We start from the raw sequence: 14,307 nt of genomic DNA, 5'->3' as shown, positions 1-14,307 counted from the left end.
AACAAATTGCCTTAACGACAATAACGGCATACCTATATTAAAACATAGTTTGTTTTTTTTATTTTGGTACAAAATTATATACAACTTATAGTTATTGGGTAAAATATCGTTCACGTAATATGCTTTTTGACCTATATACGAAGTCTGAAGAGGAATGCTTATAGCCTTGTTAAGAAATTTGTTAATATAAATATTTAAATATAAGTTTTAGCTAAAACCTTTACTGTCATACTTTAAAATTGTCCTCAGTATGTTTATTATCAAGTAGGTATCCATCCATCACTACATAGTATAAAACAGAGTCGCTTCCTCTGTCCCTTTGTCCCTATGTATCTTTAAAACTACGCAACTGATTTTTTTAATAGATAGAGTGATTCAAGAGGAAAGTTTTAGTATATGATTTATAATGTTTTAGACAAAGCGGGCGAAGCCGCGGGCGGAAAGCTAGTCGATAGTCGATACTATAACGAAGTAGGTACATGCTATGTTATTCTTGCTGTGAGACTCAAAATCGATTTAATAAATAAGGAAATATACATATAAGCATGTTTATTAAAAAACATTTCTTAAGGATATTAAAAAAATCTCTATTATGTGATTGTTTACAACCAATGTTATTGCAACATAACATTGGCATTAGTAATATTATATGGGTGCGCCAAATGGCAAACTAAAGGTCTATCCTTATGTTATTATTGTAACTTATACGGCTTATACTAACCTCAAAGCCCGTTTAACCAATGACATCTTATTTAAAGTTATTATATGATTTGTTTTATACATAAAGTGTACATAACAATTCTTTGTAACAAACTGCATTATATGCCACAAATGAACAAAATTTAAATCTTAATATATCGTGTCGTATCTCGTGTCACAATGTTTGTCCTCAATGGACTCCTAAACCACTAAACCGATTATAATAAAATTCGCACACCATGTGCAGTTCGATCCAACTTGAGAGATAGAATAGGTTTTATCCCGGAAATCCCACGGGAAAGGGAACTGCGGGGTTTTCTCTGAAAACGCGAGCGAAGCCGCGGGCGGAAAGCCAGTAGGATTATATGGGAGGCATATAGAGGATATTCTTTCAAATAAAAAAAATATCAATGTCCATTCACCCAGATAGTACTGAGGTCACAAACCAAAAAAATAAATAAATCAGAATCTCCTTTTTTGAAGTCGGTTGAAGTAATATAATGTACCTAGCCAATTTGGCAACTATTAGTCAATATATGTACCTATTGTTATTATTTCGACTCATTTCACAAGATTATCAGATTACCCATTACATAATTTAACTCGAGTAAGGACTCAATTATTACCTAATACGGTGTAATCATTATGTACTAGCTTTCCGCCCCCGGCTTCGCCCACGTTTTTCAAATACAGACCCGCATAGTTCCTGTTCCTATGGGATTTCTGGGATAAAACCTATCCTATGTGTTAATCCAAGTTACCCTCCAAGTGTGCCAATTTTAATTATAAAGGTTCAACAGTATTTGTGTGAAACAAACATACATACGAACAAACTTTCGCTTTTATAATATTAAGAGTGATTGCTAAATCAGTACTAAAAGACATGTGACGTCAGATGGTAAACAAAAAGAGGGTAGATTAACATTTATCTCTATTATCTTCTATTAATTAATTACTTATTTAATGTATACCGTAGTAAATAAATACGTATAATATTTTTGTATATCCGTTATCAAAACATAATTAACAAACATTATGAGTCGTGTGGCATAACATTTGTTACAGATAGTGTTGACATATCTTTCTGTTGATAAGATTCAGTTTACATTAATTGTATCATGTTATGCAATTAAATTTAAAGAACTATTGACCATGTTATTTATATATGGAATAAATTCATGGTAAGGGCTATTTACCATACTACAGTACATAACTGAAAACATCAACAAACCACATGTTCAATGACCTTAGATGACATGCTAATCTTGGTCTAGTCAATGGAGCAAAACATGCTAACATTAAATTAAAAATGGCATTACCATTAAACATAAGGTTTACTACTCACAATACATACTATGTAATACCATAAGTAATGGAAAAAACAATTACCAGAGAACAATCGCAAAGCAATCCACAAGGTCACTCGTACACAAACACCAAACTGATAACACAATCACTGTACAATTCAAATTCGTAACACAATACGTAATAATTGTAACGCGTCCGTCACCGTCGACGGTTGGATAAGGAATGAGGAGATGTAGGAAGTGTTCAACTGACCTGGGCTTTTCCTGAAGCTGCGCGCGCGCCGGCTCACCCCCCACCGGGCCTGCAAAGTTACATAATGTCACCATGATTTCGGATACTCGGGACCTTATACTCTTCAAGGATTTTCATACTTTTCAAAAACACAATGTCGTATTTACGGGACGTTTTACTCTTCAAGGATTTTCATACTTTTAAAAAATTAATGTCACTATGATTTCGTACAATTTACTCTTCAAGGATTTTCATACTTTTCAAAAACTGTCACCATGATTTACAGGAATTTTTTACTCTTCAAGGGTTTACACCATTTTCGAGCTTACAGAATCATGGACATTTAAAAATATATAGCAATCGAAAATGAAAGTAATTCGGGTTGTTTCACTTTCGTACGGTGCCGATTGCTTTACGTTTTAATGTGGGTTGATATTTTTGGGTTAGAATTGATGTAATGAAATAAATGTTTATTATACGAGAACAACTTTAATTGATATTTTGGCACGAATATAGAAATGTTCTCCAAAAGAAACTTTTCTCCAAATTTTAAAGACCCAGTTACAGAATTAGTTTATGATTATGAACTGGGAAATAATAACTTACAAATATCATCAATTTACATTATCAGTGATAGAAATCAAATTGTAAGGTGTGGTTATGTCAAATCGATCTTTGGTTATCGGTCATCATTGATAAAGTGTGATAGGAAATAAAAATACACTTAGATCTAATACAGGAACTATTAACAAGCAAACATATATCAAAGATTGTAATCGTTCATACTGTTGCATTATTCTGTCATGCTGCATTATAGATGGTAGGTACTCCACAATACAATTGTATCCGAATACATTCTAAAACTGTTTGGAAATCAAAAAAGCTCTAGTATTTTAAAAAGATTGAAATGTTTTGTATAAAATTAATGAACATTTAATTGAGCACATTATCTTCCTTCAGAGCTAAAGATATCATATTATATAGACAACTGTACGATTAACATAGTTCAATAAATGTCAACACATGTCCTAATCCCGCAGTTAAACTATGCCATTCACCTCTACCATTCTGACCCGAAAGCCATCACCTGCTTATGTACACACGTACAAGCCAGGTCAATAATTTTATTAAATAACGTCTTACAAAACATAATATCGCGTCCATCAAGATAACGAACGTGTGCGTTGCGTAGTGTTACATCAATGCAATGTTCCCATGCGATCGCAATCACGACTCACGCTTTTGTTTGTGTTTTGTGTTCGCTCGTTTGAGCTCGTAGTTGGCACATCCTTGAAGGCAAGTCGAGATGGAAATTACCGCATTTCTAAGCCGGTAATTGGTGAAGATACTAAGACTTATCTTACTAATGATTATCTTTGACTCTATAGTTTCCTTACGATGACCATTTTCAATGGAAATCCTTTTATTATCTTGAATGGACGTCGACGACGACGACTCTAACATTTTGATGATGTGAAGTCATCAAAATGGGTTAGAGATTTGAATTGGCAATAAGTAAAGCTATATGCTACAGAGGTTAGCGATAGCAGATTATAAAACAACGACACTTGAAAAATCTCATCTATCTGACTCGACGTACTTAAAGAATATATTTTTCTTATTAGACAGCGTATAAGTTTAGGTATATTATATTATAGCAATATATCCACTATGATGCCTCTTGTGTGAATGTTGACCCAGCACTCGCGTGACCCAATTTTTTCGCAAGACTATTTGACTTGAAATACCGAGACAAGTTTATATCCAAGATAACATACAGGCACTTATTTTTATCAAATGCGGAATACAGAATATCCTTAGTGAAAAAATACGAAACAGGGAAATTATTCATACAACAAATTTAATTAAATTGAAAAATGTTGCAAGTAGAAAAATACTTGGGGTAATTAATTCAGGAAGAACTACCAGCATCCATCCCTTTTGGATAGAAACCAACCAGAGAAATATATTTTATATAAACAAAATAATTTACTTGACACTTAGGGCCGATTTTTCAATGCTTGGATAAAACTTATCCGTCCAATAAAGTATTACACGATAATATTAAAATGTCACGTAAACTGTCAAATATGGGCAATAAGAATACGTTTTTAAAATGGTAGTTTTATACATTATTCGACGAATAAGTTTTATCCAAGCATTGAAAAATCGGCCCTTAGAAAATAAGCATAACTGATTACACATGACACTAATCATCAATCAACATCAAACGAAATAGCAAAGACTAATAGCTAAGATAATGGGAGTTAATGCCATTAACCATAAGCAGTCTTAATGCGATGCGTGTTATTTACCTTACACGGTCATTAATTTCTTAACGATTTAATTAGTATTTATAACCTTGTAATCACCTTAATTGTCACTTTTACACATAGCTCGCAAATAGACACGCAGAATCTTTCTTTAACGTTGATATTTTCGAACAAATAACCACGAACATCAAACAAACACAACAACATTAAAAAAACAAACATCCTGAGTTTTTTTGAAGAAATACAACATGGACGTTATTAAAATTATCATTTAAAATTAAAAAGACATAGATTAAGCCCATACTTATCTGTGATATTAACTAATCACTTAATCCAAACAGTCATCAATTAATCTAAAAACATCGTATTCGTAACAACATTGACGCGTAACTAGCGGCTTTCCTTGCCTTCCTAATTAATAAGAAAAACACATATCAAACAACTTACGACATTCTTTAGATCTAATCCTCTTACCTAATCCAATTGAACCAGGTAGTCATTTATTTGATACCACTATTATTATTGTTATTCAGGCCAATAGACTTCCTTCTTTAGAAAATATAACAATGCTAAAGATATAATTTCAACACACAAATATACGAATTCCAATTCCTTCAAAATAATACAAATTTATTACCCATTTCTACATAACCATAAATGGTTATGCTCTACAAAACATAAGTGTATTACGATAAGTCAAAGCGACTTCCATATCATTTACGTAATACGCGGGTCAGTGCAAAAAAATTGTATCGATTACGAGAAAAATCTAGAACTGCTTTTCCCGGTTGATTGAAAAACACCTATAAAACAAGTATAGACCATATGTAACGATGGATACGAAGTGGTTGATATCGATATACTAGTATCTATCAAAACATTAGATAATGATAAAATAACATGTGATTAAAACTGAGAACGAATTTCCATACGTATCCATATTTAGACAACCGTTAAGGAACTACATATTACGTCCTTAATGAATGCAAATGAAATGTGAAGATCTAGGTCAAACCGCACGGGTTAAATTGAAACTTAACTTCGGGGTCACGCATATATTTTCACATGTAGGTTTGAGACAGTGATGTAAGTAAAGTGACCTTACTTTTAAAGCAACAATCGCAAAGCACGTTGCCGGTTCTGCAATAGCAACGACAGGAAAAGATGTTGACCCAATGATGTATCTCGAATTGCATATATAATACGAATTCGTAGTCAAGATTGGAATTTATTAAAAACCAGAAATATTATGTGCATGTCTTCATAGCATTCACACATTATACAAATAAACAACACGACACAATGAAAAAAATATTTTTTTAACAAAAGTTCAACCACCTTCAAATGGCCAAAACTAGACAGAACTTTAATTGGACCAAACGGAAGGCAGTTGTTTTCAAATAAAGATAGATTAAAAAAAATTGGTTCAGCCAATCGACATTTCTGAGGTAACAACTCCAAAAAAATATAATCGAATTTGAACGTCTTCCCTTATTTAAAGACTGCGAAGATTGAAAATAACCATAAATACCCCTTAAAAGTTTCCCAATCACAGAGTCCGTTCATAATGACCCCATTAAACATTCCAGAAAAGGTTGTATTCACAGACAATCGCGAGATGCAGTTACAAAATCTAAGTTCAGATGCCCTGCGCGAATGTGCCACTTTCACTATCGTCGGCCCACTTCGTCCGCTGGTCATTTACCGCTTACAACATGCGTTATGTCATAGCGGTTCGTGCTCTGCTGCGACCGACATTGTGAAGGACGAATCTTGGCGGTTACAAAATGGGGCGTGATGCAGTGCAGTAGTGGTTCTTGTATGTTAATTAATTGCGTGAATATTGACTCAGCATAAGTATATTCTGTGGTATAAGGGAGAATGAAGGAAGAATCTTGGCGGTTACAAAATGGGGCGTGATGGCGTGATGCAGTGCAGTAGTGGTTCTTGTATGTCATTGCGCGAATGTTTTATATATTGACACTGTTGCTAAATCTTACTAGCAGTGTCAATTCAATAAGAAAGGAAGATTCGATAACAGAATATGCTATTGAGTCTACTGGTAAAAGAGCCAATAATAACCGAAGATTCGCTAATAGAAACGGCTTTTGTAATATTAATCTAAACAAGGATGAAATCAATGAAGATAATAATCAAGATGATAGGTACCAACATTACAAAAACATGAGAAATTTCAACACGCCAATCTGTATACGCCGGCAGTCATTGTACAGTTACTTCTTGTAGGTAATTATGATCAAAGACGACCTGAATTTTATAAACATCTGAGATTGAGAAAGAAACTAATTCCGAGATGAACGACAAGAGTTGGAAAATCAATTATTTTAATTTATAATATAGACAGGATAAGACTTCTAATCAAAGATTATTTAGTTAAGTCATTGAATAAGGTCTCTCCATGAATTCTACATCTTCATGCCATAAATGATAAAATACAATTGAAAAAACAACGTATCATGATGCATTTAGCGATTCCTCGATGGACTACATACCGACTATGTTTAGCATTCACTTTCCGCTCCATAACAACAAAACTAAACTACAGACACATTCTTGCTCATTACAATCTTATGATAGCTCCTAATCCAGCTTGCTTAGTTCATTTAAAATAAATAAATAAATCATTTATTTCACATAAAAAAAATACAAAATTAAAGTGACCCAGGCTCCTAAGATAAGAGAGTAAGAACTGTTTTTCAGGAGCCTGTGTCTTCCATTAACAGTTACACGACACGAAAGAAATCAGTGACAATTTAAATAAAATCAAAATGCAGCCTTATTTAAATTATTGCATATGATTAAATCAAACGTTGAACTATTATCCAACATACATAATACACGATTAGCGGAATAATTTAGATCGAAATTCCGATTAATATAGAGCGTTATAATAACAGTTTTATTGTTAAACACCGACATTTATGGTAACGTAATCGTTTTCAATTATGCAATGTTTATAACGGTGCAATTATAAGCCTGCGCCACTATCGCCTAGCTATACGATAGTATTGATAGTAAATACTAAGGCTGGGTAGCAACATGTTACTTTAGCAATAACAATCATGTTATAGTAACGGTTACGGAAAATATGAGTTGCACCATTTGACAATTTTATAGATGACGTCACAATTCAGACTCTGGGCCGGCGCAGATTGGCGGAGCGCAGCGCAGCGCATTTTTCATTGACAAACTATTATCGACATTGTTCTCATAAAATTAAAATTAAAAATCAAGTAACAACAATTTATTTCGGGGAGCATCGAAGCGTCATACGCGAAAAGTAGCGCACTGCGCTTTTTTGAATGTTATTTTAATGAGGACAATGTCGATAATAGTTTGTCGTAAAATGATCACTTGACTTGTAAGTTGTAACCCTGTTAACTTTAACTGTGAAAAAATACCCTGGTGCAACATATTTCGCAGTCGCTGTAAAATTCACCGTTACTGTTATTGTTAAATTTGACATTAATCTACTACTTTAACGACTACTATCGCCAACTATTCGATAGTGAATAGTAAATGAGCCAGCTTGAGCAAGCGACCTGTTGCAACTTCGCGGTATCAGTGTGGTGTAGACTATAGTGCAATATTACACAAGTACTTTAGTATTATATTGCATCGAAGTCTTTCCAAATGGTATGTGTACTAAACCTAACTTTATACGATAAGGTTAGTTTGAAGATTGATTTAAAATAAATATGAGTTAAATATCAGAATAGGTCTATTACCATTAAACATTTCAGTTTTTTCTATTTGCAGTCTGAAGACATTTATTTAGTAGAAGGAAACTCTTTTTTATGAGCTGATCAATTAGGGAGCGATTGTAGAAAAGGCACTTCTTATTTCTTATTGCCACAGATAGCACACATTTACGTCGAAATAACGACCAAAATGACCTTTTTTTATATTTTACCTACCGCCATTAAAACCCAGTATGATCGAGCGCTAAACTCCAACTACTTTTTACTAACTAGGTATTCAGGAAAAGGATGTTATTGCAGGAAACTCGACTGCTATAAGGATTTATGTAGGTATGTATGCGTTACTTTGTAACGTACTAGTTTAAGATTTGCTATCACATAATGGTATGAATTATATAAGTATCGAAGTAGTTTTATAGTTCAACTAAAATGGTTGACGTAAGTATTGCACTTCATTTATAAGTTGTTTTTGTGTGTCTGTTTTTGTTCTTTCACATGGTAAATGAAACAGTAAAAAAGTAGCGTATGTACCTACCATATCTAAAATAAATTAGTATAAAGTATAAAGTGTATGTATGTATTGTTTTTAACGTGGTAACGTCACAGTATTACCATATTTCCTACAGTATGGCGACGAATGTACTTGTGCAGAGAAACGGAGGGGAACTGGCGGGGGGTCGGGCGACGCGGGCCGCTTAATGCAATCACGCTGAGTTTGCATTAACTATCGCGAAAGGACGACGCAATCGTATTTTTTGTGTAATAATTTTATTATACATGGGTACTTTCATATTCTATTATGGCGCGCAAAAACTGTTCCGTTTACGGATGTAAATCTACATTGAAATCCCAGAAGGAATATTTACAATATTTCAGAAAGATTGTATTAATTGTATCTGTTGAATTAAAATCAAAGCTATGTATAATATGTTGTCCTCATTATTTTCTAATCAGATTGTACATCCTAATGCGAATGCATTACTTAGTTAAATGGTATAATATACAATTAAGAACATCCAAAAATAAAGTGTCCACGTAAATAATATTTAGCAGTGCAATATATGTAATTATATATTTATGAACAAATAATTACATCAGATTTAATAATCGCAATTATTTTGAATTAGAATGTAAACATGAATGAATGATTTCATCATAATATTAATAATCACAATTGTTTTATTTCCCATTTGTTGCAACCCTAGCGTATTTTCGTGTGGCAGCGTAAGTACCTACGCTGGCGGCGGCATCGCGCGACATCAAAGGCGATTCCTTACTGTAGGAAATAATATTGTAATACTGTGGTAACGTTTTTAAAATGGTTTTAGTCGGGTGACATGTTCAGAAACTTGTGTCACACCAAAACCTCACGAGCGCGATCGCAGGTATAACGAGAGAGAGACGGACCGATCTCCCGTCTCATCTCGAGCGCTGCCACCAATAAGACGTTATCACGTAAACATCTCGATCGTAAACCTACTTAATTTTTTTTGCTGTAAAATATTTATATTTTATAGATTGATTAGACTTATAATAAAATCCACTTACTCGTAGTAAGGCCCGCATCGCCCCGGTCTGTCGGTGTCAGGCCCATGGCTGGCCGGGCGCAGGCTTCATCACTGTAAACAAATAAATACTTTACTCTATTCCTAATAACGATTTCTTTTTTCTTTAAGTTTTCATTTGTTGTACAAAGAAAGGTTTGTACCTAATTAAAAAGTATTTTTAATGATCTAAGGCAATAGCTCATGCTAATAAATATATTAACCTGTATGAAATCGTAATAAAACTAATATAATATTTTGATGAAAATAAGCTGGTATTATTGATGTAATGAAAATTCATTACATTTAAGTCTTATATTCCTTCTTTACCACACCACCTCAGTAAGCAATCTATAATTAAATTTACAATAAAATAGAGCGTGTGTGCCGAGCACACGTGTCAGAAGTGAAACTTTTTTGGCAAGATTCAAAAGAAGAAAAATATCGCAGAGTTGTTCCGTACCTCAGCAGCCGGTCTCTATAGCAGACAACGGTCCGCCTTTCGTCACTAACGCCAATCGAGAAGGTCGCGAGATCAGGCCGGTTCAGTTGTTCCACACAACGATGTATCAGGAACCGACGGTAGTTGCTCACGGGCGGGAAGACTAGCACACTGTGTATATAAACTGTTTCTTAGAGAATATAGCATTAAGCATATTAATTTTATGATCATCACTAGTATAGTGTTAAACAAAGTCACTTTCTCTGTCCCTTCGTCCCTATATATGCTTAAATCTTTAAAACTACGCAACGCAATTTGATGCGGCTTTTTTTAAATAGAATGAATCTCAATTCTCAAGGAAGGTTACCATTTATTCGGTTTAGACAAAGCGGGCGAAGCCGCGGGCGGATTGCTACTAGAGAATATAGCGTATTTATTGAACAACTGCATAAAGCATAAAAGTATACTAGTTATCTGTACCAGCAAATTCATTCGCGTGTGCGTTGAATGTAATTAAATTCTTCTGCCAAGGACTAATAGCTTAGATATAGGTAACAAAGCAAAATCCATCCAGTTGTAACCAGATTTGGTTATAAAGATAATGTACAGATTTTTAAACAAAATAATACATTTATGGTTTGTTTTCGCATAGTGCTGAATTAACAATGGGAGCTGTTGAGGTTGTTTTTTGTTTGTTTGAATGCGCTAATCTCAGGAACTACTGGTCCGATTTGAAAAATTATTTCGGTGTTAGATAGCCCATTTATTGAGGAAGGCTATAGGCTATATATTATATCATCACGCTAAGACAATCAGCAGCAGAGCAATGCAGGTGAAACCGCGGAGCACAGCTAATTTAGCAATAAAAAACGAATTACATACTATGTTTAAATCTATACAAATACAATATTATATTAATTTAAACCGATTACAAAATGAACAAGTTTGTAGCACAAAATTTCATGAAACTCAACCATTACGATAATTATACAGAAAGTATGACCCAATTTAAAAATAAAACATTCATTGCATGTGTGTATATGTGTATGTATAATTGTGTGTGGGTTTATAACATTCTTTATGATATTAGATCATAGAAAGAATTAGATTGAGATTATATTTTGTAGTACTAGATATAGAAAAAATATCTAAAACACTTACAAAAACAAAAAATATGCTTTCTTGTCTTAACTGTTGCATCAAGTAGAAAAAAAATAAGCTAAATCCCTACTAATATTATAAATGCGAAAGTAACTCTGTGTCTGTCTGTTACGCTTTCCCGCTTAAACCTCTCAACCGATTTTGATGAAATTTGGCACAGACAATCTTTACACCCTGAGAAAGAACATAGGCGAAGCTGGGGCGGACCGCTAGTAAATAAATATTAATCAAACAGTGTTATCCTTAATATGTACTGGTTTACCCAAAATATTATACATCATAGGGTTTTTAGTTTGGGGAATGGGGTAACATTGGACTAAATTATTTCATTAGTTAATTTTCTGTACTATTCAATAATTTGAAAAACAAATGAAATATCAAAATTAATCAAGAAACAATCCTCCATTCTTTCAGATACCCATCCTACACTTGACATGTGAAAATATCTGAAAATAATGTAGATTACATGAAACTTCACAATTTATGATCGCACCAGACCAGTTTCATTCATGCTCTGATAGATGACCAACCTACTGTATCAATCATGTAATAGATGTATCTACAGCATTCTTTTATATTGTTACACTAGCTTAGATTGTATGTGCACTAAGACTCATAAGAATGTGTTTAAAGTTATGGCTCTCTTTAGACAACAAAGTGAACATTAAATAAAATTTTGATTCAGAGCCGATTTTTCAATCCTTGGTTAAAATTTATCCGTCCAATAAAGTATTACACGAACATATTAAAATGTCACCTGTAAACTGTCATATACGGACAATTACAATACATTTTTGAAATGGTAGTTTAATATGTTATTCAATGAATAAGTTTTAAACAAGGATTGAAAAATCAGCCCTAAATAACATGGAAAACAGGCTTCGAGAAGTATATCTTTTGCTAAAGAAAATACTGAGAAAAAGGCATTTAATCCGTCAGTCCTCGGATCACAGACACAATAGAAAATCTATTGTGTCTCGGCCCGATCGGGCCGCTCAGTGGTCAATGGGTTAATAAAAAAATACTGAAGTATATATAATACTAGCGGTCCGCCCCGGCTTCGCCCGTGGTACCTACATGTTTAAACTATCCTATCTCTCAAGTTGGATCGAACTGCACATGGTGTGCGAATTTTATTATAATTGGTTAAGTGGTTTAGGAGTCCGTTGAGGACAAACATTGTGACACGAGATTTATATATACATATTAAGATTCATGTAAATCGGATCATGCTTGTTTATTTACTAGAAACAAGATTATTATGTATGAGAGTAAGTCACACACGAAGAAATAAATACAATTGCAAATCATAAGAATTAATTTAGATTTCTTGATTAAATATCAGTTGATTGAATTGTAAATACATTTTCTTATTAATATACTTTTTGTGAAGAGATCTTATAATAATACTAGCGGTCCGCCCCGGCTTCGCCCGTGGTACATGTTTACGTTTTCTCTACATAAGAATCATCCTCATACTTCAAGGTATATAATAAAAAAAGAATTATCGAAATCGGTTCAGCCATTATCGAGTTATGCGCTTACCAACACATTTTGCGATTCATTTTTATATATAAGAAGATATATACTGGCTTTATTTCCAATATGAAATGAATATAAATGCTACAGGTGCTTTGTTATAGGCCCAAAATCAGATGGCGAAACTTGGTTGGACTCTCATTGGGAGGAATGGACTAAAATTGCTCACAATAGGAAGACGTGGACGAAGGGAAGAGAGGCCTTTGCCCAGCAGTGGGACAGCCATGGCTGAATAATAAAAATAAGGTGAATATTAAAAAAAATGACAAGATTTTTTTTTAACACAAACAACAAACCGATATAATTCCAATAATTTAACACCTTGCCTTTGTCATATCACGATTCGCTATTCGTGTTCAAGGTGCCTTTATGTATATTCGGTTATGCTCTTTACGTCCTACGATCATCACTGGACAATAACCTTGAATCATTTCAGTTTTACCAACTATTTTCAGTGATTATCAATTATTTATTCGTCAATTAAAAACAAGCACTTTACCGGTGATTATCATGCTTTCATGTGCAGTATCATTAAGCAATGTTTATTATAAAAAAAATAATATTAATTGTACCTGTCAATTTTTTTTTCGGCTAGAAAACATTTCAAGTCTTCGCTGACATCTTCAATAAAATTGTCGTCAGCTAGGTTCAAAAACCTTTCCACCGTTTTGGCACCCAGTTTGACGGCGATTATATTATACTAACATAAAATACTAACTTCACGTGCAACAAAAATATTAATTCAGTCCATTTTCGTTTTGCAATCACAATAGTCACAAACACATGCATGCAATTTGCAAAAATCTCACAACAAAGATTAAAAATAAAAAACAATTTCGTACACAGATTACTTCTGCACAGATATATAGAAGTTAATGTCAAAGTCGCACAGATTACAGCTAACTCATATCGATTTTCTATTCGAATAAAACATCGAATAGTTTATGCTCGGAAACAAATTATTATTATTACTGGATATTTATTTAATAACTATTTTTCCAGTTTCCACACCCAGCTCCGCTCGCGAAAACAATCACAATATAAATTAATGTCGTCAAAATATGTTCAAGTCTTTTTTTTGTTTTGATTGACGTACATCATTACATAGTATAACTAGCAACCCGCCCCGGCTTCGCACGGTTTCAATGGCGGCCGGCCGGTACCGCCGCAAACGCTACGTCCCGCAATTTTGAAATCTGTAATATCTTCGAAAATATTCACGTGTAAAGAGCCGTATAGATCTATATTAAACTAGCGGTCCGCCACGGCTTCGCCCGTGGTACATAATATTTACGTTTTCTCTACATAAGAACCATCCTCGTACTTCAAGGAATATAATAAAAAAAGAATTATCTAAATCGGTTCAGCCGTTCTCGAGTTATGCGCTT

General features: G+C 33.6%; 1 protein-coding gene across 2 annotated transcripts in view; it reads right to left on the bottom strand.

Moving 5' to 3' along the window:
* LOC149899496 (uncharacterized) overlaps positions 1-13,738 on the bottom strand; it is a 35,002-nt gene extending 21,264 nt beyond the window's left edge. For both annotated transcript variants that reach the window (XM_090113726.1, XM_090113727.1), the window contains exons 1-4: positions 13,492-13,738; positions 10,241-10,390; positions 9,782-9,852; positions 2,260-2,308 (exon numbers count right to left, since the gene is read on the bottom strand). In XM_090113726.1, coding sequence (XP_089969852.1) covers positions 2,260-2,308; positions 9,782-9,827 — 95 coding nt within the window. In that variant the 5' untranslated portion in view covers positions 9,828-9,852; positions 10,241-10,390; positions 13,492-13,738. The remainder of the gene's footprint in view (positions 1-2,259; positions 2,309-9,781; positions 9,853-10,240; positions 10,391-13,491) is intronic.
* Between the last annotated feature and the right edge of the window lie 569 nt (positions 13,739-14,307).

The sequence above is a fragment of the Colias eurytheme genome, chromosome 20 (genome assembly GCF_061535395.1).
Source record: "Colias eurytheme isolate Ceu_HAF_F1 chromosome 20, ilColEury1 Martin Lab GWU primary, whole genome shotgun sequence".
In the NCBI taxonomy this organism is placed as follows: Eukaryota; Metazoa; Arthropoda; class Insecta; order Lepidoptera; family Pieridae; genus Colias; species Colias eurytheme.
This window is presented reverse-complemented; position numbering and strand designations above follow the sequence as displayed.